Genomic DNA, 25,225 nt, shown 5'->3' on the forward strand with positions numbered 1-25,225 from the left:
GTTCTAGTCTCGATGGCTAATAACGGATAAGATTTTTTCAAGATGGAAATCTGGTTCCTACTAAAGTTACTGTACTGTACTGAAGTTACTGTATCCAATGGTAAGTAAAATAATTACTTTTGTAAAGCATGGTTAGAAAAAAATAATGAACATTCCTGTTTTATAATTTTAGTAGACTTGAAATAAATTGTCTATGCATGCCAGGCGTGTATGACATTGAAATATAAAGTCTGTGTTTAGCGTAAACAATGTCCAACGTAAAAAGTGAGATAGATGGCTGTATAGATTGACTTCTGAAATCATTATTCATACCGCAAGACATTTAATGATGTCTCGCCTTCAAAATGTAGTTAGAGCTTTTATAAGTACAGTTTTTGTACGAATTACTGGCCAAATCACTAATTGTGTACTACGGCTACTTTGACTACTGGGGAAAGGGGACGACAGTGACCGTGACTTCAGGTAAATATTTTAAATCCTATTTCATTGTACCCGGTTTAGAAGAGGTGTATTAAACTACGTTCTAAATGCTAAATAAAATAAGAAATAAGACGTTAACGTTTATAGTTTGAGATGATTTGGAGACAAGCATACAGTTATGGTAGCGTCTAACTCGTTTGAACCCGGGGAGAAATGTCAGAATGTTCTCTGGGTTTTGTACTTAATTGATGTTGCACTGTCTCGCCGTGACGATGCTCTCGACTACTGGGGAAAGTAGGGAAAGTCTATTTTGTCGCTCAAGATGCAGTTCTGTAACCAGTACAATTTTTGTACGAACTATCGGCCAAAACGCTAACTGTGAACAACGAGTACTTTAACTACTGGGGAAAGGGGACGACAGTGACTGTGACTTCAGGTAATTATTTTAAATTATGTTTTATTCAGTTGTGCCCAGTTTAGAAGAGGTGTATTTAACTACGTTCTAAATACTAAATGAGTTAAGACATTAGACGTTAACGTTTACATTTTGAGTAAAGTCTAACTCGTTTGAACACGGAGCGAAATGTCAAAATGTTCTCTGGGTTTTTGTACTTAATTGCCGTTGCACTTTCTCGCTGTGACAATCGGTTCGACTACTGGGGAAAGGGGACCACGGTCACCGTTTCATCTGGTAAGCCGCCACTACTAATCTGTCATTTATTGTGTAATCGCTCTGCATATACTGGCCTATTTTACGAAGAAATAGGGTGAATCTGGTTTAGAACATGCAGAGGCTTCGAATTCACTAAAGTAGCAACGGCTTCGACTACTGGGCATCTGGGACATTAGTCCCTGTATCCAACGCTGAGTTAAAATATTTAACTTGCGTTGCAAATGTTTCTAACAACATAAAAACAATCCTGCAGAATCGAACAAGAAAAAAATATGAAACGGTGAAAATTTCGAATGTTTATTCGTTTTTAACAGCAATCTGCAAGAAAACAAATTATTGTTCTTTGGGAAGAAATAAATACACTGTAGAATTCGCTTTAGTAAATGTTTAACGATGTGTCGCCTCCAAAATGCAGTTCGAGCTTCTTTTCAGTACAGTTTTTATACGAAGTATTAGCCAAAACTCTAACTGTGAGCTACACCTACTTTGACTACTGGGGAAAGGGGACGACAGTGACCGTGACTTCAGGTAAATAGGCCTATTTTAAATCCTATTTTATTGTGCCCGGTTTAGAATAAGTGAATTTAACTACGTTCTAAATGCTAACTAAAATAAGAAATAAGACGATAATGTTTACAGTTCGAGGTGATTTGAGAACAAGCATACAGTTAGGCTACGGTAGCGTCTAACTCGTTTGAACGCGGGGCGAAATGTCGGAATGTTGTATGGTTTTTGTACTTAATTGGCGTTGCACTGTCTCGCCGTGACGATGCTTTCGACTACTGGGGAAAGGGGACCACGGTCACCGTTTCATCTGGTAAGCCGCCACTACTAATCTGTCATTTATTGTGTAATCGCTCTGCATATAGACTACTATCCTATTTTACAAAGAAATAGGGGAAACCTGGTTTAGAATATGCAAAGGCTTCGAATTCATTAAATAGGCAACGGCTTCGACTACTGTGCATCTGGGACATTAGTCAGTGTCTCCAACAGTCAGTTAAAATATCTAACTTCTGTTGCATATGTTCCTAACAACATAAAAACAATCATGCAGAATCGAACAAGAAAAAAAATAATTTATGAAACGGTGAACAGTTTAAATGTTTCTTCGTTATTCAACAGCAATCTGAAAGAAAATAAATTATTGTTCTTTGGGAAGAAATTAATAGACTCTGTAGATTTCGCTTCAGTAGGCCTAAATGTTTTAGAATGTATTTGTTTCAAAAATGTTGCTCATTCAGCGAACGGAATGCCGATTCTCCTTTTCAAAAATGGGCATGTTGGCGATAAACGCTCGAGCTCTTGTCGCCATGAGGGTGGTTTAGGTATTAATCCGATATACGCTTATATTACCGTGTTACTGGGGAGCTTTTGACTACTGGGGTAAAGGGACCATGGTGACTGTCACTTCAGGTAAGAAGACCGCATGCATTTGATATACTTTTTTTTTTTTTTTTTAACAATGAGTGAATATAGGACGTCCACAAGATCTCTTCAATATTTGCTGTTTGCGGAGGTTCTAAGTTGATTCTAAGTACAGCTCGTATTAGGCATGTGCTTGTCTGAAGCACATCGCTACCTGTCAAATAAGTCAGTGTTCGAAGAATATTTGAAGTTTTTCTACTTGTAGCATTCTGCTAAATTTAATTTTATTGGACAAATTTCATGCTGGGAAAAAACATTACCTCTCAGAATTAAACCAGTAAGTGGATAATCTTTGCTTATTCACATCTTAAGGTAATACAAGTTTAGTTAAAAAAATCCGACTTGTCACTTCGAATTTTGCTATCTTTGACTAAGTGATTAGTGAGAAAATTAGTTATATGTATGCGTCCTTATGCACAATATGAATGAATGAATATGTGTATGTGTATGGATATGTTAAAACAACACTCAAATGTGAGAAAGAAGGCCTGTTATATAAGACAAGAAAGTTTGAAAAGATATTGACAGGCGTATATAGATTTAAACGTTACTTAGCGTTTTTGGACTTCGTTGACATTGCGCTGTTTCATTGTGACTACGGCTTCGACTACTGGGGAAAGGGTACCATGGTCACCGTGACATCTGGTAAGGCGTGTATTAATTAATAATTCTGTGTGTGATCGATGCCCACGCCATATATTTTACAGTTTTTCTGTTAATGTATAATACTTTTTTAATGTAACGAAATAGTCGATTCGACGACTGGGGATCTGGAACCAGAGTGACTGTAGCTAACGGAAAGTTAAAATGAACAAAGTTGGATTACATTTTATTGAGAAATTAAACAAGGCATGTTGAATGGTTGACTGTATGTACTGGATGTACTTAAAATTGCGCCATTCTGATAGTCGTTTAGTGTGTGCTGGATACAAGGTTGAAGTCTATTCTTACATGTGTACGTAACGTTTAATACAAATTGCGTATGTAGGACTAATTTTGGAGAGCAAGTGGAAGGATTCTAAAAAAATGTTTTGCACATCTCACGCGAAAGAGCAATGTGTGTAGCTGGGGTTTCGATTACTGGGGTAAAGGTACAACGGTGACTGTAACAACAGGTAAGAAAAACAATTTACTTAAATAACAAACTGCAATGTACGAAAGACTTTTGGCCCTTTTCAGCTAAAATCTTGTTCTGTTCTCGATGGCTAATAACGTGTAAGAATTTTTCAACAGGGAAGTTTGGTTACCACTAAACTCCGTTACTAGGTTACTTGTCGTTAGCATTAAAACGTTAAATTTAGAGTACTTTTTCACAACTCATAGTTGAACCAAGTTCGCTGAGTTCAGCGAGGAATTCGATTCTTGGGGAAAATGCACTTATTGACAATGAAACAAAATTATTGTTTTTTGCGCGAAAATGCAGTGAGCTGGTGTGTGTTGCATTAATCGCGTACAACATCACATTGCCGAAATGGAAGACAGGTGTCGACGAATCGGCTAAAATGATAATGTTGAAGTGAGATTCTGGCTTGCATTATAGGCTACAACAGGCTACTTATCTCGATGTTTTACATAGATTTAAAATGGAATTAACAAAAAAGACAGTAAACATTTCATTTTAATGTGATTATCAGCTGAGACACTTCCAAAACATCAACCCCTGTTGAGTTCTATTCTATTTTTACCGTTGTTTTAAATCAACCAGACTTTTTAATAAAGAATAACGGGCGTTGCAAGTTGAGTTTATAAAGGTCGTACAGCGAACGGAATACCGATTCTCCTTTTCAAAAATGCGCATCTTAGCGATAAATGTTCGAGCGCTTGTCGCTATGAGGGTGGTTTACATTTACATTCATTCATCAAAGCGACTTACAAGTGAGGTTTAGGTAGGCTATTTATTCGATGTACACTTACATTGCCGCGTAGCTGGGAAGCTTTTGGTTACTGGGGTAAAGGCATCATGGTGACTGTCACCTCAGGTAAGAAAATTGCATGTTTTTAATACGCTTCTAAAGGACGTAATTTAATTGACTAAATACGGAAAGTCCATAAGGTCTCTTCAATATTTGTTATTTGTGGAGGTTCTAGGTTGATTCAAAATATAGCTGCCTTTAAAAGTGTGCTTGCCCATAGCCCATAGCTACCATTGACAAATAAGTTGAAGTTTGAAGTTTTAATGTGATTATCAGTTGAGACACATCCAAAACATCAACCCCTGTTGAGTTCAACAAGTTAAAAATGTTCGACTGTCCTAATTCAATTATTTTGGTGTATTGTTGGTATTTTTCGAGGTAAGAACTGCTGCCACTTCGACTAATCTATTACCGGTTCAAAGCGATTGGAAACAGTTACAGAGATATTTGAAATATAACTGTTAATACGTTTCCTGATCGCATTTTCTGTTTGTCAACCAACCATGAAAATGTCAAACTGTGTTCAGATCGGGGACTCGAACGATACTGAATAGATCTTGTATAAATGAGGACCAATTCAATCTAGCGAAAATAGGTGAAACTACTGCAACTGATCGCAAACCCCACAGTCAAATAATGGCTAAAACATTCGATCAGTTGTTGAAACTGTTTTTCCCTTGAACTGTTCGGAAGCGTTTTGTGTGTGATAAGGAAAGGTGAGTTGCGCTTTTAAAACCCCAATTGCATGTTTGCCATCAGTAAATCTATGGGGACTTAATTGTAGCAGAAATATATCTTAATTTCGATATACTTCCAACACCCTTATAGGGTGATCTAACGCGACTGATACTGACAACTATAAAGCGTCGTTGGATTTGTCTCGTCAAAATGAATAAGACCTGCCACAGAGACCGTGTTAATAATTTTAATAAGAATCAGAATCGCGTAACTTGACACAACACCGAGGCCCAGCAGGGAGCTGTTTAATGTACTGTGCATTTACATTTACATTTATTTATTTAGCAGATGCTTTTATCCAAAGCGACATACAAAAGTGCATACAGTAAGTACAGCGACAGTACGGAGACTTTGCAGTGAAGACCTGTAGCTTGATAGCTTGATAGTAGCTTGGATAGGAGTCGATTCCAAAAATTGGGCGTTCAGGGTGAACTCAAACGCAGCTCGCTTAAAAGAAAGTATTCGTGTAATATAAATGTCCTGCATCGTGTATTGTCCTGTGACTATATATGTAGGCTGCTATAGATTTTAAAGTATCGACTCTGTTTTATTTCCGTTTCAGCTCAACAAGCTACACCAGATGTCTTCCCCCTTGTTAGCTGCGGAAGCTCCTCGGAGTACATCACCGCGGGCTGCATCGCTAGAGGATTCATGCCCGATGGTTTGAGCTTCAAGTGGACGAAAGACGGCAGCGATTTGCCCGGGTTCGTGCAGTATCCGAGCGTGCTGTCAGCCGGGAAATACTCCAGCGTCAGTCAAATTCAACTGAAAAAGGAGGAGTTGGGAGAGTCGAAACTCCAGTGTGTCGCAGATCATGGAGGAAAAACAACAGCTGCTGACGTGATCATACGTATGTGTCTTTATCTTACTCTGGTATATTTACTCTCAAGATTGTACAGCCAGGCACGTGCGCGCTCATTAATTTTGAAAGGACAGTTCCCATTCAAATATGAAATATTTTGCCTTTGTATTACGACATTTATCATCGTTCCCAAAATAACCCACGATAACAAAAGCTATGTGGATTTTATTTATTTATGTTTATTTATTCATTCATTTATTCTGTTTGGCTCTACATGAGGGTTAAATCGCGTAAAAAAAATCGGTGCATGTGCAGTATGTGTGGTTGTGGTTCTATTCAGTATTAAGTCCATTTTCAGTTAATTTTAATAACGCAAGGGTGTGTAGGAAAAGAAACTACGCAGTTTTAATGCATTAGGCCTACAACAAATGATAAAGCATTGAGTGGTTGAGATCGATAGAGTACGGTCACTGGGCTATATTGTATGTGTCTGTCTCTGTATATCTGCAGAGTTAAGATTTTAATAAGGTATTACATTCTATGGAGCGTGTGTATGTCTGCGTGCAATATTCCTGGCTGATATATGAAAGACAGCCACACTTATTTTACTGACTTATCGATACACGCAGCATCCTTTGGCAAAATTCAGTATTTAATGTCCTAATTAGAAGCTTTCTTCAATGACGCATCTTTGCCAAAATCATGCCATACTATTTTTTTGGATCCGTGTAAGCAAAACATGCGGTTCAATTAGCCACTGGTTTCACGTCACTTATGATGTGAATGCGTACTTTCTCTTGGGGCTTGACTCAGCAGCGGCTTAATTACGTTTTTGAATAGCCAGGTCCATTTCTCTTTGCAGGAATTTTAAAATAGGCCTATTTGCTGCTTATCGTTCAAAAAAGCAGCATGTATTCCGTGGTCATATGCATTGTAAATTAGTGACATACTGGTCAGAACATGACAAACATCTCCTGTTTTCTACAGAAAAGTGCTGACTGTGTATGAATGTCATTTATATTTTTGAATAACACCCACGCTGTGGGGCATATTTCAAGGTGTGACCAATGCAGTTCAGCTGCAGAAATCTCTATCACAAACCCTGTGACAGGCAATGCATTTGCTTCAGGTTTATGAAATCTAGCCATCTTGTTGTGGAGACATGTCTTAAACAGGGGGTTCATACTGCTCACTAACATCCTGAAAAACCCTGAAATACACCATGGCCCGCATTTTGTTCAAAAGGGATATTCACGCCAGATTTAAAAAAGATGTATATCCGTATTTTCAGAATTTTGTAACTTAAAGTCAAAATGTCATTTCAGGGACCACATATTTATTCTGTTAAAAATGTTGATCAAGTTTCGCTAAGCAAATAACAGATTCAATAAGTAACAAATCTCACCCATAAGTGTTCAGTATTTCTCCCTACTGTTTGACAGCTAAACAGTAATGCTTTTATAACAGAACATTTGCCTTGACCTTTGGATTAACAGTTGAACAGAGACCTAACAGTCAATCAGATTATCGACACCTTTAGTTTTGACGTGGGGATTTGCTTATATGGCAGGCAGTGGTGTATAACCTTCACAACAGCAATGTGTCTGTCAGTCCATCTTGTGTTGCCACTGCTATTGCACTCTTTCTCCCCCCACACCCACCCCAAAAATTCACCTTTAACAGTACCCTGTCAGTAAAATGCAAGCATGAGCATAAAACTCAGAGTAAAACCTTCTCCTAAATCCTCACCTTAATCTTTGATCTTCTGCTTTCATTGTCTGCTCTCTGTATATTTACATTTTTCTCAGCAGTGTCCATGCATCCTACAGCCTGGTTAAATCTGCATGCTAATCTGTGAGGTCTTAACTTTCAATAGCAGATTTGAGGACCTGTTGCTTTTTTCATTGTGACCGCAACATGTTTCAATTCAGATTCATATGCACTTTAAATGTGTTATTGAAAGTTGAGAGATACAGTGTCTGACGCTGCTTCTCTATTTGGTCCAGCAATAATACTTCTGTACTGCAGTGGTTTTGAAGGAAAGGAAATACAGTATGATTTTAACCAGAAAAGGACCCAGTTTAAGACACTGATGGTTTTGTGGAAGCTCACTAAGATACCATGAGGCACAGTTCAGACCTTTCATGATGAATAGACAAAACACATGAACAAATGTTGATATTCATTTAATCCTGCTTTCAAAATTATGTCTACTAAGCAAAATATAGAGAACAGGCAAAAGGAACAAGTCATGTGTGTGTGTGTGTGTGTGTGTGTGTGTGTGTGTCTGTGAAGAATTTGTTATTGGAATAATACCCAAAAAATGGAGAGTTGGAGATTTACATTTGACATTTTATGTATTTCCTTTCCACAGAACCTTATGTGTGCTTTTTCCAGTGTCCACATGCATCTATATATGTGTATGTATTTGTTCTTACAGAACCACCACCAGAACCAACACCTCCAACCCTTTACCTAATGGTTCCAAATCAGGAGGAATTAACAGAACACAGGACCGCTTCCTTTGCCTGCGTAGCCAACCAATTTTCTCCCCGTGATCACACATTGACATGGCTGAGGAATGGCAAAGCGTTAGCCCCAGGCGATGGAGTAGTCACAACTCCTGATGTGCAGGAGGCTGAGGGGAAAATCTTCACTGCAAGTAGCTTTTTGCGTGTCGGGGAACGCTTATGGAAGGATCCAGGTTCATCTATTTCATGTAAATTTGAAGGCAAAGCTGGAACTGAGACAAAGAGTGTCGAATACACTTCAGGCGGTAAGTTCAAAGCTTTAACACTTTTTAACACTTAACATTTTATTCACAAAAACATTTACTTTGTCTGTAGTTCTTTTGGAGAGAGGGGAAGTACATTAATGAAATGTTAACTAACATATTCCATTGATTGAGATACTGATAGGCCATTTCAGAACTCCCAGTTAACTGTCATTACATGTTACAGCAATTGCAAATTAAAGTTATAATTGCTTTACTTTGAATACATACTTCAAAGCCAAAGGCCGGTGATAATGTTTTATTTCTCTGTAAACTGGCTCCACAGAATGCGACATACCAGTTGAGGGTAAGATTCTTCCCCCGTCACCAGAGGAGTACTTCCTAAGCGACACTGTCACTCTCACCTGCAATGTCAGCTGCAAGGGACAATGCGATGTGAAAAAATTCAATCTTACCTGGGAGAGAGCGGATGGAGAGCCTCTTGTTGGGAAATATGTACCAGACGATAACTACAGAATCTCCAAGATCCAAATTAGATATGAAGAGTGGAAAAATGGCACCGAGTTCATCTGTATAGCACAGCATGATGACAGTCCTTCACCAAAAAGGATCCCTTACAAAAGAGAAAACGGTAAGTGCTGCCTTGAGACAGTTACACACCAGAAGCTATGAAAATGAATGCATCTATTTTTATCAAAATAAGTCAAGGCGATTTCTTGATTGTCCCTGTTAACAAAGACTTTTAATCACTTACTTTTAATCACTTTTGGTTTCAATTAGTGACAGAGAGTGAGGCTTAATGAACCTCATGATGGCTTCCATGGCCTGTCAATCCCTGAATTATTTGAAGGAATGAATGTTCTGACCTTGAGACTTTGTTCTCCACAGCAAAAATTCTATGATTGATTCAAATTATTGAGTGATAGATAACATACAATAGTTTTGTGGGATTTACAAAGTCTCAACCCCTCTTCACAAATCATTATGATGTGATTATGTAACACAGTAGTAGTCAACAAGACTTTTAACTTCAACAAGAAGTTACTTTAACTGCAATGTCACAGACCTTAATCATTAAGTGGTAAGTGACTTTAAAGATGATTGGAGGAATTGACATAATACTTTGCATGGTCTCAAATGTAAGTGTTTTGAGTTTCAGATTCCAGATTTTGTTTTCAAAACATGGAGTCATCACCTGAACACAGAGCTAACATAAATGCAGACTGTATAATATATCTCCAGCGTTAAAGAACATGAACGTTGATGGTTCAGTGATGGTCTACCCAAACTGGATAGCTCACAACAGAATTACAATCACGTGTTCAAGAAAATGGTTATAACCTTAATTATGTATTTTCAGGAGGAAAGTCGGAGCGTCCCTCTGTCTTTTTACTCGCCCCTGCAGATCAGCATAACAAGGAAGAGGTGACCCTCACCTGCTATGCCAAAGATTTCTACCCCGATCTGGTTCTCATTTCTTGGCTTGCTGATGATCAAGTTGTGGACAGATCAGAGTTCCAAACTACCGAAGTGGTTAAGACAGGAAACACATACTCAGTATACAGCCAGCTGACAGTCCCTGCTGCAGCCTGGAAGAGTGGTGTGTTGTACAGCTGTGCAGTGCACCATGAAACTGTGAAGGACAGAGTGGTGAGAGCAATAATCAGGACCAGTAGCAGTGTTTCCAGTACGCCCACCACAGTTAGCCTTGACCTGAACGTGCCTCAAGTCTGCAAGGCCTAACCCCGTTTTCTGTTGTGTAGTGTCTGGTGTTGTGCCCCTTCTATGTAACTGAAATACAATGTCTGTCTGTCTGTCTCTATTTGTGATGCTTGTGTTTAAACTTTAAAAATGCAGAAACAAAATGACAATAAAAAAAATAAATAAATAAAGTCGCTGTCTTTGCGGTTTACCTGCTCCAGATGGGGGCAGGGGTGTCTTAAACCCTGCCTCCAAGTAGGTGTCAGTGCCAGGATAGGAGCCCTCTTCTGTATGGCATTTTATATTTTTCCCCACACTAAAACAACAGGAAGTTCAGACTGAAGACAGGATCCACTTCTGCTGTAAAATTCTTTTGTCAAAAGAAAAACACACACACATACAGTATTGAACACTACACATGATTAGAGTGAACACATGGGCCTGTTTCATGCACCATGTTACTTACTTATAGAGACTGTATATCAATGAGGTTTACCCCTCTTTATTGCAGTCCTTGCAGAGGAATCACTCTAATTTCCCCTTAACAGGACTGTGGTGTACGGCGGTTTAGAGAGGTTGAGTGTGCTGTGACTCACACATGCTGCAGTTCAGGAAATGTTAAATTAATAGTTCGCACAAAGTTACTAAAGTACTTGTGTTAAATGGACCATGTCAGCACTTACTCATATTCATTTCCATGAGAAAGAAATAGTCATAAATACAGAGTTTTGGACATGCTGTCACTGTGTTGTCTGTTTAGGTGTCATGTACCAAACATGTAGCCATATGTCCTGTCATCTCTGGGTCTTTGTTCTGTCTGGACTCTCCTGTCTCCTTCGAGGTGCCTGGATTAGCAAAATATGATCCGTGTTCATCAGAAGCAAGCTAAGCAAATGATGATAACTGGGGGAGTGTCTTTGTCAGACCAGGTCAGGGCCACCTTCCTCACCTGTCAATCATTAAGCCTAAGCAACAAAGCGAGTTCCATTTATTTAAACGTTCCCACACCAGGAACAGCAGTGAAACTACAGCAAACTGCACAGTATGCAGGACCACAAAGGGCAGCAAAAGGTTATTTACAGAGGGTGAGGACAGAGTGTTTAGAGCATTGTCACAGTCTGGCTCTTGTGAGGTGAACAAGGTCTCGTCAATGCGCCCTCAGACACTGAATTTATGATAAAAGCTATGTCCTTAATTATACATTACATTGTTGTCATTTAGCAGATGCTCTTATCTAGATCGACTTGCAGGTTGCAATTTTATCCAAGTATATGGATAGATATTTACTGAGGCAATCATGGGTTAAATACCTTGGCCTAAAGGTACAACAGCATTGCCCCAGCAGGGAACTGAACCAGCAACCTTTCAGATACTATCCCTGCTCTGTATCACTATGCCACACTGCTACCCCATGCAGCACTGTGGCAGTGGCAGTGTAGCATATATGTTGAGCACTCCAACTATATGCAGAATAACACTCTTTATCAAGTACTGGAGTACATCCAGACTGTTGAGGTGGCATCATTTCAGATTTCCACACCCATATTCCACTAACCACACCATAACTGTAAGACAAGGGTAACCAAACCACATGGGAAAACTGTTAACTGACTTTCAACTCTGTGGGACCCAAGAAACCTATACAACCATCAAGGGAAAACATTTAATTCATGTAATAATAATCATAGCTGTAGATTGTATTTCCACTTTACATACTATCTGTATGTTGGAGGTGTGGGTGGGGCAGGGTGGCTCACCTCAACCACAACCAATGTATGGCATCCCTGTGGGTGAGACATGGCCATTTTTTTTGTGATGAAATTCTCCCCATTCATCACAGTTTATCTTTTCCTTTGAACAGCATGCCATAGAGCAAGCTGAAGTTTACTTTACTGGAGGTCAAAAGCAGTAACTAACCACTGGATGAATCAACATCCTCTCAGCTGAAAATCTGTTTCCTGTATTAATCACTCATTAATTCTCATAGCATAAAGACAAAATCAGAACAGCAGGTTGTTTGTTTTGTAAGACATAGCCAAACTACAGGCCAGCAACTGAATGTGGCAAGATAAGATTTGATGCATGGGAGGTTTTCCCATTGACCTGAGGAGTAACTCCACAGGAGACAGATATTCCTGTCTGGGACTATTACACTGAAGATGCTGTGCTCTAAGAAGAGTGTGGGTGATATCATCTTCAGCTAACAGAAAACATTCTCTTTAAAGGGGTTTCTCACTTCCCCGATCATCTTAGCTTATGTTTAGAAACTGATTTGAAGGCAATGCTCTATGGTCTTATGAACAGATCTGAAAAGACTCTGACATCAGAAACTGGAACAGTCCCCACACTGTTTAAAACAATGAAAAACAAAATAGGTGATTTTGTTTTCTATCATACATCTTTAGAATAAGCAAGGGAGTAGATTTATGCAGTAAAAATATAAAAAAAGAGTGTGTACAAGCGAAAGGTGGGACAATTATCTCCTTTAAACAAAACATAGCTTAAGAACTTGTGCAGGAGTTTAATGCTGACTCTCTCTCCCGTTGTAGACGTCACCATGATGTATGAGCACTGGGGCTGCGACACCTCAGATATTGACAGTGACAGTTCAGCCAACACAGCCATCACCTTCGTATTCCTCTTCCTCATCAGCCTCTTCTATAGCATCGGAGCTACTGCCTTCAAGGTGAGAGCATTGGTGGACTGTGAAGGACAAGTAGTTCACATGTCTTCACATTCTAAGTCACATGATTGCTCTTTGCCGTGTGTTTTTATGCATGTCATGTCCATGAAAAAAACCAGTCAACTCAGATCAAATGCATATATTTACTGTTTATTGAAATCAATAACATTGGGGTTATTAAAATGTACACCTTTATATATATATATATATATATATATATATATATATATATATATATATATATATATATAAAGCAGTCATGGCAAGCATTGGGTGTTATCTTGGATATTACCTGACTTTTCTGAGGAGTGTCCAGACTATTCCTCTGCATTACTACACATTCTCCCCACTCGAGCTAAGTCCAGCTAAGTCTGTGTGGTCTTCTCTGTCTTTCATGGACTCACGCAAATTTTCGTCTCTACTTACAGGTGAAATGACGGAGAGCCAAAAAGAAATTTGTTTGCATGCTTACGTTTGTGGATTCTGATTTAGCATTACACTTCCTCCGTGATTTGATACCTTATTATATCTACACAAGCATTTTTGTCTGCTGAAATCTCAACTCTGTATTTCTGAAAACCTACAGTTATAAGATGCTCTTGTAAATATTTTATTGTATCCATTGTATCTCTCTCCCCCCTCCCGCCGAGCCTTCCCCAATTTCAAATAAAACATTTCATCGTTGCCAAAATCCCATGGTCTTTTGATCTTCTTGTTCTGAAACGCTTTTCAGAAGTGGATTAGTCGGCAAAGTATTCGCTTTGATCTGCTGGGTTCGAAACCTGCCATATCATTTTTTCCGAAATGTACAGGTCCGTATCAGAAGCCATATTGACTTCATTCCACTGGGGATAGAGGTATGTAGGTTAGCCACGGCTTCCGAGTCTCAGCGCTGCAGGTAGCCTGCTTGCAAGTTGGACAAGTGACATCCTCCAATGAGTACCCACTCCATTGTAGTGGCGGTGTGACTTGCAGTGTAAAAATAGGCGTTATCTGCGTTTCTTGGAGGTTGTATTCCTGTGGCCTCTGGGAAAAGCATGACATTTTTGAGATATCGTCTTTCCTGGGTTGGTGCTCGATGGTAAATAAATCCCCCCTACCGTTTCACAGAATCGTACAGAAATCGTCGCAAAATATAGACGTAACACCTTAATGAGCGACGCATAGACAAGCAGTAGATTGTTGCCATTTCAGTTGGTCGACACTCTTTCTACTTATATAAATGACTCGATAATGTCTTTAGTCACAGCATAATTCTGTTGGGTGAAAAACTCACGAATGCATATCCTACGCGTCAATATAGAGAAGTAATGTCAGCTAGTCACGCCCGTTTAGTGTTTTCTATTTTTTCGTCAAACAAATGTTAAACAAATCAAAACTATAGAATGATTCTGATTCTTCAAAGTAGCAAAAAAATGATATATATGCGCGCCGTCCACGGTCTTTTTTATGTGTCTCTATATTATGTGAAATGTACGTAACATAAATAAATATCATCAACTATCTCTATCCGCTGTCGTTCTGTGTGTATAGAATGCTAATGTTGGGTTGTTTGATTCATTCCTATTTAATATTTGACGAGCCTTTACTGCATTGCATCTCTGACAGAAATCCCTGTCGGTTATTATGAAATCGACTCAACACCCTAAGCACCTTTTAAGTGGACAGCAACGCTTAAGATATTCTTTATTACCGTACGCGCGAACCCGCTGTAAGAGCTGTTTTGAGCTTTTGAAATTTGCGTGTAGAAATTTGCGAATGTCCTTTAAATCGCACTTTGAAACTCTTCTTAACCTCTAAAGACTTATCGTTACCGGGAAACGAGGCCGAGAACAATAGGAAAGCCAAACTGGGTTCATTCTACCGGGAACAAGGATGTGAAGGATGACCACGGTTTCCTTGTCTCACCTGTCATTCGTGAAGCGAATTTACCGGAGGTTCCGTTCGTTTCGCCTCATTCGCTCTTGTGTGAGTTGCAGATACCATGTGCGACAAGACTAAAGTACAATTATCGTTTCCAGAAACAGAGCTGCAAAAGAGGAGAAAAGCATACAAAGTTAGAAATATCCTCTTTCTTGTATTGGTGCCAGGAATGGGGTCAATTCCAACCTAAATCGAAATTCATGGAACACTTCATGAATTCACTCCTGGAGATTTCTGATGGACTGAAATGTCATAAAATTCATAAATGAAACTGGAATTGATTTGGGATTTAGACTGTTTGAACTGGAAAGCTTAAATCTCTGGAACTGGAATCTGAACACTTAAAACTTGAAACGAATTAGAATTTGGCATGTTGCATTCGGAATTGGAACAGTAATCTAGTTAATGGAATTAAGTACATTAAAAAGTTTAAATACACTATGAATGTGAAATTGATATTTTAAATTATTCCACATTTTATATTATTTACAGCATAGTCGGGCTGCCTCAACAGTGATATTGCATGAACAGTAGCCTATCCAGTAATTTTCATCGAGCAGGATAACTTTTATGATTAGATGGTATTAGATAGTTTTGTTTAGGCTTCAGTCATTATTTGCCATGGTAAACGGAAAACCTGCTCAGTTAATGCAGATGTATTGCAATTAGTCAATCAAACAATTTGTCAGAGCACATTTTTTACAATAAAAATGCTACCAGCTACTGAACATGTCGCATTGTGCATTTTACTGCAGGCATGAAACAAACAGAAAACCCAGTACTTTTCGGAAAAATTGTAAAATTAGTCTCTGACCCCTGGAAGAAGTGGTTGGGAGACTCCTGCAAACAGTGGAACTTCTAACATTTGGATAACATGGAAAAGGCATCAGTTCATTTTCTTGCAGTGTTACAGATGATGATGGTTATAAAATGTGTGTGTTAGTGAAGGTTTGTTTGAGAATGTTACCAGCCTGACATTCAATACACTGAATAATCCCCATTTAAGACTGGACGGTGATAAGTTTTGAAGTGAGCAATGAATAAAAATGGATAATATTTTAATAAATAAAGCACAATCAGTAAGCAAAATGCTTACATGTCTGGAAAGTCCAGTGTAAGACATAGGAGTGTGGCCAGCAGGAATAGGTTACCCAACACACATAACTTTGCAAAGAAAAAATTATGAAACATGCAAATGTGCCCACGGAGTGAGAAACGCAGCTGTAGTCTGAGCGCCCATTGCAGTCACAGGTGATGATTTGCATGGTGTTTCAGTTCTGCTCTCTCACTTTCGGGTGCTTTTTTGGGACCTGGGTGTTACTTCACGTTTCCGTCCGCGGCACAATTTGCTCACTGAGGCCTGGAAGCATCGCATACTTTGAATATCGTTTTCTTATCCACTGACATCCACAGCTGCAAGAACCTAACCGTAAACCCCAACATCTGTCCTTCCGGGGACTGCAGTTTCACGTAATTTGCCGCTATCTTTTATAGATCTTTTCTGTTTGTTTTCTAAGTCTTTTCTAGCATTTAAAAAAGTAATTTATGAATGAGAGAACACGCAATAATTTCGACAGGTTACATATTAAACGCATTAATGTTTGACAAGCTTGGTTCGGTATCCATTTTTGACATATTTTAATGTTTTAATCACGAGTTAACCGTATTGCGTTGTGCTCGATAAATTACTTGTGCGGCAGCGATCAAGAACACATGTAGTTTACTTGATTATGATCGTTGTACGTTTAAGTGACTATGACGTGCCTACTGCTCAGAGACAGCAAATAATTAGCCAAAATTATGATTAATACGATAAGTATATATGTATATGGCTATATATGTTAATATGACACGGATAATATCTTTAAAAATGGAGTGCAAAAGCAAATTTGTGCACCTAATGAACGAACTGATAGAAGGTGTAAAGCACTGACGTTTACCTCTATGTTTTTGCTATGACAGTTAAATCCAACATGAATCATGTTTGTAACTGCACCTTTAGAAATCATTTGAGAGAATATAAGGACAGCCCTGAACTTGACTCGCTGGGTGTGATACATTTCTACTTGCTGTGGATCTAGAACATCTGATTTTTAAAGCTCTCTACGTTTTAGAGAGGGTGATGGAAGCCAAAGGTAGTAGAAAGTAGAAACTTTCAAAGTTGAAATGTTGAATAAGAAGGTTGCAATTCTCAATGTGTGTGTGTGTGTGTGTGTGTGTGTGTCAGTGTTCTTGTTATTCCAACAAACCCGCTGAAGCACATAGAGAAGCAATAACTTATTGTGATTCTTAAATGTCCTACATATATGGGAAAAATCTTTCGATCTTAAAGTACCAGTCCAAAGTTTCCTGATAGATAATGGGAAACATGCATTCAAAGACATTTTGATCTAAAGACTTGTGCGTAAATGCTTTAAATTTGTTTCTTTGACAAGTATAAATAGTGAAATTGATGCCTATATGTGAGTTTCTTTACTAAAAAAATCGTTAAAAATATTTTTGGCTACTTTGAAGAATCTAAAATATAAGCTAAGTTTTACTTTCTTTAAGACCTTTTTGGTTGCTGCATAATTCAATGTGTGCCATTTCATAGTTCTGATGTCTTTACTATTATTCTAACATGCGTAAAATAGTAAAAATAAAGAAAAACCCTTCTTTTGATTGGTACTATATACTAACGCCTTTCTCACCATTTTCTGACTATTTATTTAAAATAGACAAACATTCATATTAGGCCTATTTTATTTTGCTTTGTGAGAGCTACACACTAAGTCAGCTGTTTATTTTAAACACGTTTTTGTTTTCAACATATTGAGTGTATTTTTTTAGAAGGTGTGATGTCCGAAAAATTCTCCAAGTTTACGCAGCACACTTGAGCGTGATTTTCAACTAATAATAAAGGCCATTGGGATGAAACGAAATCGTGCTGTAGTAATATGTGCGCTCAATGAACTTTGTTTCAGATAACTTCGAGCCTTAGTAATATTTGTCATGGTTTAACTGAAATAAATAGAATGCCAATTAACTTTGAGCATCACGCCAGCAAAAGTGAAACTTGACGAAATGTGCAAACTTGAAACACTGAAGATAACAAAACATTTCATGAGCAGAACTCTAAATGTATAGAGCTGTTTATTGAAAAAAATGTTTTCATTAATTCTTTATTTCATTTTATTTCTTGCTCACAGAAATAGCCCCAGTTTACCGTCAGCTATAGTGCTGCACTACAGTGATACCGTAAGGCAATATCAAGTATGTAAGTTTTTAAAAGCTGCAAAAATCCACCCCCTGAAAAACGGCAAAACAAGCTGAACGTGTCCTCTTCTCCTCTGAGCGGTAGTCCTAACTATCATGTTGTTTTCAGAGCCCGTTCAGAATCAAGACTCAAGAGTTCGGGAATCATTGACTAGGTGGGCATATGTCTGAAGTAAAGAATATTTTCATTGAATGGCTCAAAGAAACGAGTAGCAGATCGTGTACTGTAATAAAATTTCACGTTGGGTCCTATGTGCACCCGTGGCAAGTCGGAAACTTGTAACCTGAAGTTTTCCTCTGTTCAGTACAATAGCGGTGATTATAACATCGTCAACGAAGTCAGAAACATCATTAAACCTTTCAGAATAGCGCGTTAAGGCGTATATCTGCGCGAATAGCTTTAAATATTAGAAGAGATTTCCCAAGTGTCTTGTATTTCAGTTTATTATTATATTAACTTGATTTGCGTCTTATGAAGCCTTTTCGCCAAAAACATGTTTTTCCTCTAAATTATGTGAAATCCCAGATAATTTTGGAAATATGTGAAGGTTTGTGACTATCTGCTGTGTAAAAATGCGTCTCCAGTGCATTTATGCACGGGAAACACGCTTACTCATACCGCAGCCACAATGTGGTGTGATTTGAAATCAGTCGTGAGGTATGGATCGATGATTTAGTAACCTCAGCTGTGCGCTTGCAGTTTGACAATATAATTCATGAGGACATAAGATTGTTCAAAGTGTAAATTGAATTTGTTCAGTATGTAGACTCGTACTGGGAAAGTTTTTACCTATCTAAGAAAATTGTTGATGGTTGAATTAACCATTGTTTAGCTGTTTTTTCTTGTATAAATTATTGCGGATATGTCAAATTGGTCAACTTATTGCACGCAGGGAACACGATTTCCTCTGTCCTCTTACTGCACCCTCCTTATCAATCAGCAGTTTATATATGTGGATGCTGGTTCTGGTCGCCTGCTGAGATACCCCGAGCTCCGCTTGCAAGATTCAAATCCGTCCGCGACGATACGATTGTAAGCGGTTCTTAAATGCAGGGTTCGAATTGAAAGGGTGCAATGGACGTTCATTTTTAATACAACGTTTCTCTCTTAATCGAAAAACGCTTTTCTTCAAAAATGAAACTGAAATGGTCAGTATTTTTATTCAAGCCTTCAAATAACATAATGTTAATTATTTACATGTCATATTGCCAGTTGCTGGTGCCATTGTGCAGTTAATGCCATTAACTAAATCAAAAGTTAAAGTAATAATTATACCCGGATTGAATTATTTGAATGCCGCCTCGATTAATGCCCTGGCCGTTCTCGTCATACGCCTTCACATTCGATTGAGGACCATATTATGTTGAGCACAAACTGATTTTTTTCAGTCCAATTACTTCTTACAAGCAAGTTTTTAAACAACATTAGTTAAAATTATATTTGCATGGCACAATATACAATAAATCGTTCAGTTCTACTCTGACTATTCTTAAATTTTCAGTTCGAAGGGTTCAGCAAATAATCCGATGGCGCCCCCTTGTGAGAATTTGTTTTTCTCATTTGAATTTAAATGGAATTCTCCTTATAGTATGACTCTCCTGACAGGATTCTGTTATCATTTTGTCAAGGGAAATGGTACTGCTCTATGTGAGCTTTTATTGAAACAAGACTGAAAATATTGTTGTATTTTTGTCCATTTCACTGAAGTATAATTTTCTCGGATACTATTGTCAATCACAGGATAATAATACCAAAGCCAGGTGCTGCTTAATGGTCTGAGATATGTCTGGAGTGGCTTAAGTGCAGTTGTGTGCTGTATGTACGTTTGTCTGTCTTCTTTTAAATGTACCACAGTATTTTGTCCATGAATATATTAAATCAAAACTAAACCATACCAAAGTAAAATTCTGGAGAGAAACTAAAACATTCTTACACAGGCGCGCTGCACACACACACACACACCCACAAGCACACACACACACACACACACACACACATACACACACACACACACATACACACACACACAAGCACACACACACACGCACACACACACACAAGCACACACACACACACACACACATGCACACACTCAGTCAGTGTCAGTGTATGTCAGTGTACACACTCAAGCTGATGGCATATTGCACAATATGTGATGTCATAGTAACATCATAAAATGTGATACATGTAAAAGTGCAATTGTTCTTTTGACTAGCTATGTAACTTCTGGACTTTCAACTTATTGATATGAAAGTTTTACTCTTATTCTTGCTGTTTCAGAAACAAGGATTGACCCACCCAACATCACACTGTACCACCAGCTCAGCAGCAAAACATCAGGGGCCACAAAAATTAGCCTGATCTGCTACCTGACAGGGTATTACCCTGAAGCCATTAGAGTTGAATGGCAAAAAGACAACAATCCTTCAAAATTGTCTGACAATAAGCAGGTATTCAAGAAGAGGGAGGAAAAATACAGCCTTATTAGCCAAGTGGAAGTTAACATTGAAGACTGGCACTCGGGCTCTGAGTATACCTGCAAAGCTACCCACGATAAAAAAGATTTCAGCAAACGCATCAGCATTTGCTCAGGTGAGTTATAGTCTGTCTCATATGGAGTTCCTAACAATTCTTAAATATACAATTGAAATATTAATCCTGGGTACCTAAAAAAACATATACTTCTGAGATCTGCAAAATTAAAGGTTTTTTTTGTATTTTTATTTGGCATGAAATGAATATGTATTTAAATCTTAAGTCAGTGTTTCAAAATGATTGAGATCTTTGCCAAATCAGCATATTCTCTCCTAACCTTTATGGCATCAACATACGCACAATTTAATAATATGTCATCGGGGTACATTCTGCTTTAACAACTACGCCACATATATAACAATAAAATCACACATAATGACACTCACTAATATCACAGATGTACTATGTTAGGATGAGATATTTGCTTCTTTTAACATTCTTGTCTCAGATTTTCTAGGTGGAAAGAGTTTAACTGTATTTTATTGGTTTTGGTTTCAGATTTCCCTGTTTTCCCACCAACCATTTCCCTGGAGAAGCCCAACCTAGAGAGTGATGTGAGCTCTGAAAAGCTTACAGCCACATGTACAGTCCTGACTCCCTACAAGACCACTGTGTCATGGTATCGGGATGGAGATGAGAAAAACAAATTGTCAAGTGAAGATAATACCAAGGACCCCAGGAATATAATGCAAAACGTCAACAACATGACTCTTTCCAGGAACAAATGGAAAACCATTAATTCAATCACTTGTCAAGCTAAACATAAATGTTTTAACAAGACAGAGATGACCATTCAGCTAAAAGGTTAGAAGTTAAATAATTTAACTTACAACAGTAGTAATTTCACCAATTTGGAAAACATCATTTAAATGATACCCACGATCTCTTAATTATCATCCTTTACAACAGGTCCATTCTTCTACAGAAACAAAATCACCAAATATTATCTTGCATAATGTTACCTGAGTCATGAAACATTTTTGTTTACATTTTTGCTCCTCATTCTTTCTTAACTTTCACTATTCACTCTCCCTCTCCTCTATTGTTATCTTTTTATTCTTTCCCTCATCACTCTCTCAAATTCTTAACCCTTCTCTACTACAGTTCTCATATTATGCCCCATCATACCTCACTCTTCCCTCAGTTCTCCTTGTATTGCTCCTTACCTACTTTGTCTCATCTGTTTCCATATTTCCCTTCATTTATTTCTCTTTCACTTCTCTGCATACCCTCTCTGCATTTCCCCCTGCTTCATCTGACCCAAACAGTTTGGAAAACATATTGACTGAAGTTAGTTTACAAAAAATGACTGGGGTAAAAAAAGCATTATTTTGGGCCATACAATGCGTAAAATCAAGAAGCATGTTGGGAAAAAAAACTAATCAAAAGTGCCAAAATACAATGTCAATCTTTTACATATTACCCAAAAGCTCTGAACGGGTCTTATAACATAATAATAGTACTTTATAATAGATCCTGAGTTTAAAGAAACATAATCATCAAATGTTTAATCTCAAAATTACATGAGTCAGAAACATGTTTTGTCACACATATCACACATCATGCATGCAGTTATTCATGTGAGGATCTTAATCTCATTTTCCCCGTTTCAGATACAAGGATTGTCTCTCCCAGAGTCACTCTGTACCACCAGCTCACTGACAAATCAGAGGCCACAAAAGTCAGTTTGACCTGCTCCCTGACAGGATATTACCCAGATGACATCACTGTTGAATGGCTGGTAGACAACAATCCTTCAAATCTGTCTGAAGATAAGCAGAAATTACAGAATGTCAAGGGGGGAGAAACAACATACAGCCTAAGCAGCCAAGTGAAGATTGACATTGAAGACTGGCACTCCGGCTCCGAGTATACCTGCAAAGCTACCCACAATAAAAAAGATTTCATCGAACGCATCAGCATTTGCTCAGGTGAGTTATAATCTATTTCATATGGAGTTCCGAAGTATTCTTAAAATTTTTAGTCAGTTATCACCACAGTAAAATTAAGCCTTTAGTTTTTGATTTGCTTGGGTGGTGACAGTTCTGGAGACAGTAACATCCTCAATGCACTTGCTAGTGTGTGAGTAAACTGTATGCTGAAGGCAATTGTTGCTGAGATGTCATCTACTATGATCCTATATATTTTCAGTCAGAGTGATGCTATATATATATATATATATATATATGCAGTGTATATATATCAAGCAAGTGGAGTAACAGTACAGTCAAACCTCAAGGTCATTGTGGGCATTTCTGTAGGATAACCCAAAAAGGGCCTGACTCTTGCTGTTGTTAAGGTATGGAGTATACCCCACCAACATGTAATTTGATGGATGGTGCATCTATCATAGTAATTAGCATGCATATTCTATTTGCCATTGCAACATCAGTATATTTTCTCTTTACATTTGTGGCATCAGCATGGACATACACTCTTTACTAACATCACAGCAGTATTAACACATTCATTCATAAAGAGGTCAAAGATTGATACAACAAATATACTATATGAGTACTAGATCTGCTGTCCTTACTCCTTTTTGCCATCTTGGATGTTCCAATTAGTAACAGGAGGTTCCAGCTGCTAACTGATTCTTTGCAAGCTATGAGTGCTCTGTTTCACTCTACACCACTTCAGGAATAATAACAATCATTCAACAAATCAGAACATTTATACTTTCAATAACGGTTGAGACACAATTTTCAAAGTTAAATGCAAGGTGCTGAACTTCTACTCCATACAGAGAACATCTATGTGAATATCTTTTCATTTTCTCAAATGACAGCTACTAGGAGCTGAATGAGAAAACTGATCATTTATCTTGCTACTGTGCCTCTGTTTTCATGTCTACTCTTCGTTTAGCCTGATAATTAATTAATCTTGAATCCATATGTTTTTCTTTCTTGTTTACAGATTTCCCCATATCCTCCCCACCAATTTACCTGGAAGCGCCCAATCTAGAGAGTGATGTGAGTTTTGAAAAGCTTACAGCAACGTGTACAGTCTTGACCCCCTACAAGACCACTGTGTCATGGTTTCGGGATGGAGATGAGAAAAACACATTGTCAAGTGACGATAATACCAAGGACCCCAGGAATATAATGCAAAACGTCAACAACATGACTCTTTCCAGGGACAAATGGAAAACCATTAATTCAATCACTTGTCAAGCTAAACATAAATGTTTTAACAAGAAAGACATGACCATTCAGCTAAAAGGTTAGAAGTTAAATAATTTAACTTACAACAGTAGTAATTTCACCAATTTGGAAAACATCATTTAAATGTTACCCACGATCTCTTAATTATCATCCTTCACAACAGGTCCATTCTTCTACAGAAACAAAATCACCAAATATTTTCTTGCATAATGTTACCTGAGTCATAAAACATTTTTGTTTACATTTTTGCTCCTCATTCTTTCTTCTCTCTCACTATTCACTCTCCCTGTACTCTGTTGTTATCTTTTTATTATTTTCCTCATCACTCTCTCAAATTCTTAACCCTTCTCTACTACAGTTCTCATATTATGCCCCATCATGCCTCACTCTTCCATCAGTTCTCCTTGTATCACTCCTTTCCTACTTTGTCTCATCCCCTTCCATCTTTCCCTTCATTTATTTCTCTCTCACAACCCTGCATACCCTCTCTGCATTTCCCCCTGCTTCATCTGACCCAAACTAAGATGAATGTCAAGTTTGGAAAACATATTGACTGAAGTTAGTTTACAAAAAATGTCTGAGGTAAAAAAAGCATCATTTTGGGTCATACAATGCGTAAAATCAAGAAACATGTTGGGAAAAAAAAACTAATCAAAAGTGCCAAAGTACAATGTCACATCTTTTGCATATTACCCACAAGCTCTGAATTGGTCTTATTACATAATAACAGTACTTTATAATAGATCCTGAGTTTAAAGAAATATAGTCATCAAGTGTTTAATCTCAAAATTACATGAGTCAGAAACATGTTTTGTCACACATATCACGCAACATGCATGCAGTTACTCATGTGAGGATCTTAATCTCATTTTCCCCGTTTCAGATACAAGGATTGTCTCTCCCAGAATCACACTGTACCACCAGCTCAGTGACAAATCAGGGACCACAAAAGTCAGTTTGACCTGCTCCCTGACAGGGTATTACCCAGATGACATTACTGTTGAATGGCTGGTAGACAACAATCCTTCAAATCTGTCTGAAGAAAAGCAGAAATTACAGAATGTCAAGGAGGGACAAACAACATACAGCCTAAGCAGCCAAGTGAAGATTGACATTGAAGACTGGCACTCAGGCTCCAAGTATACCTGCAAAGCTACCCACAATAAAAAAGATTTCATCGAACACATCAGTATTTGCTCAGGTGAGTTATAATCTGTTTCATATGGAGTTCCCAAGTATTCTTAAAATTTTTAGT

The 25,225-nt window shown here is 38.0% G+C and overlaps 1 protein-coding gene across 1 annotated transcript in view; it reads left to right on the plus strand.

The window, feature by feature from the left end:
• LOC118791307 overlaps window positions 1-25,225 on the plus strand; it is a 123,780-nt gene that overhangs the window by 84,083 nt on the left and 14,472 nt on the right. Inside the window, exons 5-16 of the mRNA XM_036548621.1 lie at window positions 5,735-6,022; window positions 8,415-8,750; window positions 9,034-9,339; window positions 10,069-10,445; window positions 11,170-11,176; window positions 12,959-13,095; window positions 19,900-19,906; window positions 20,552-20,863; window positions 21,305-21,460; window positions 22,420-22,737; window positions 23,723-23,878; window positions 24,854-25,109. Coding sequence (XP_036404514.1) covers window positions 5,735-6,022; window positions 8,415-8,750; window positions 9,034-9,339; window positions 10,069-10,445; window positions 11,170-11,176; window positions 12,959-13,095; window positions 19,900-19,906; window positions 20,552-20,863; window positions 21,305-21,460; window positions 22,420-22,737; window positions 23,723-23,878; window positions 24,854-25,109 — 2,656 coding nt within the window. The remainder of the gene's footprint in view (window positions 1-5,734; window positions 6,023-8,414; window positions 8,751-9,033; window positions 9,340-10,068; window positions 10,446-11,169; window positions 11,177-12,958; window positions 13,096-19,899; window positions 19,907-20,551; window positions 20,864-21,304; window positions 21,461-22,419; window positions 22,738-23,722; window positions 23,879-24,853; window positions 25,110-25,225) is intronic.

The sequence above is a fragment of the Megalops cyprinoides genome, chromosome 1 (genome assembly GCF_013368585.1).
Source record: "Megalops cyprinoides isolate fMegCyp1 chromosome 1, fMegCyp1.pri, whole genome shotgun sequence".
Taxonomy (NCBI): Eukaryota; Metazoa; Chordata; class Actinopteri; order Elopiformes; family Megalopidae; genus Megalops; species Megalops cyprinoides.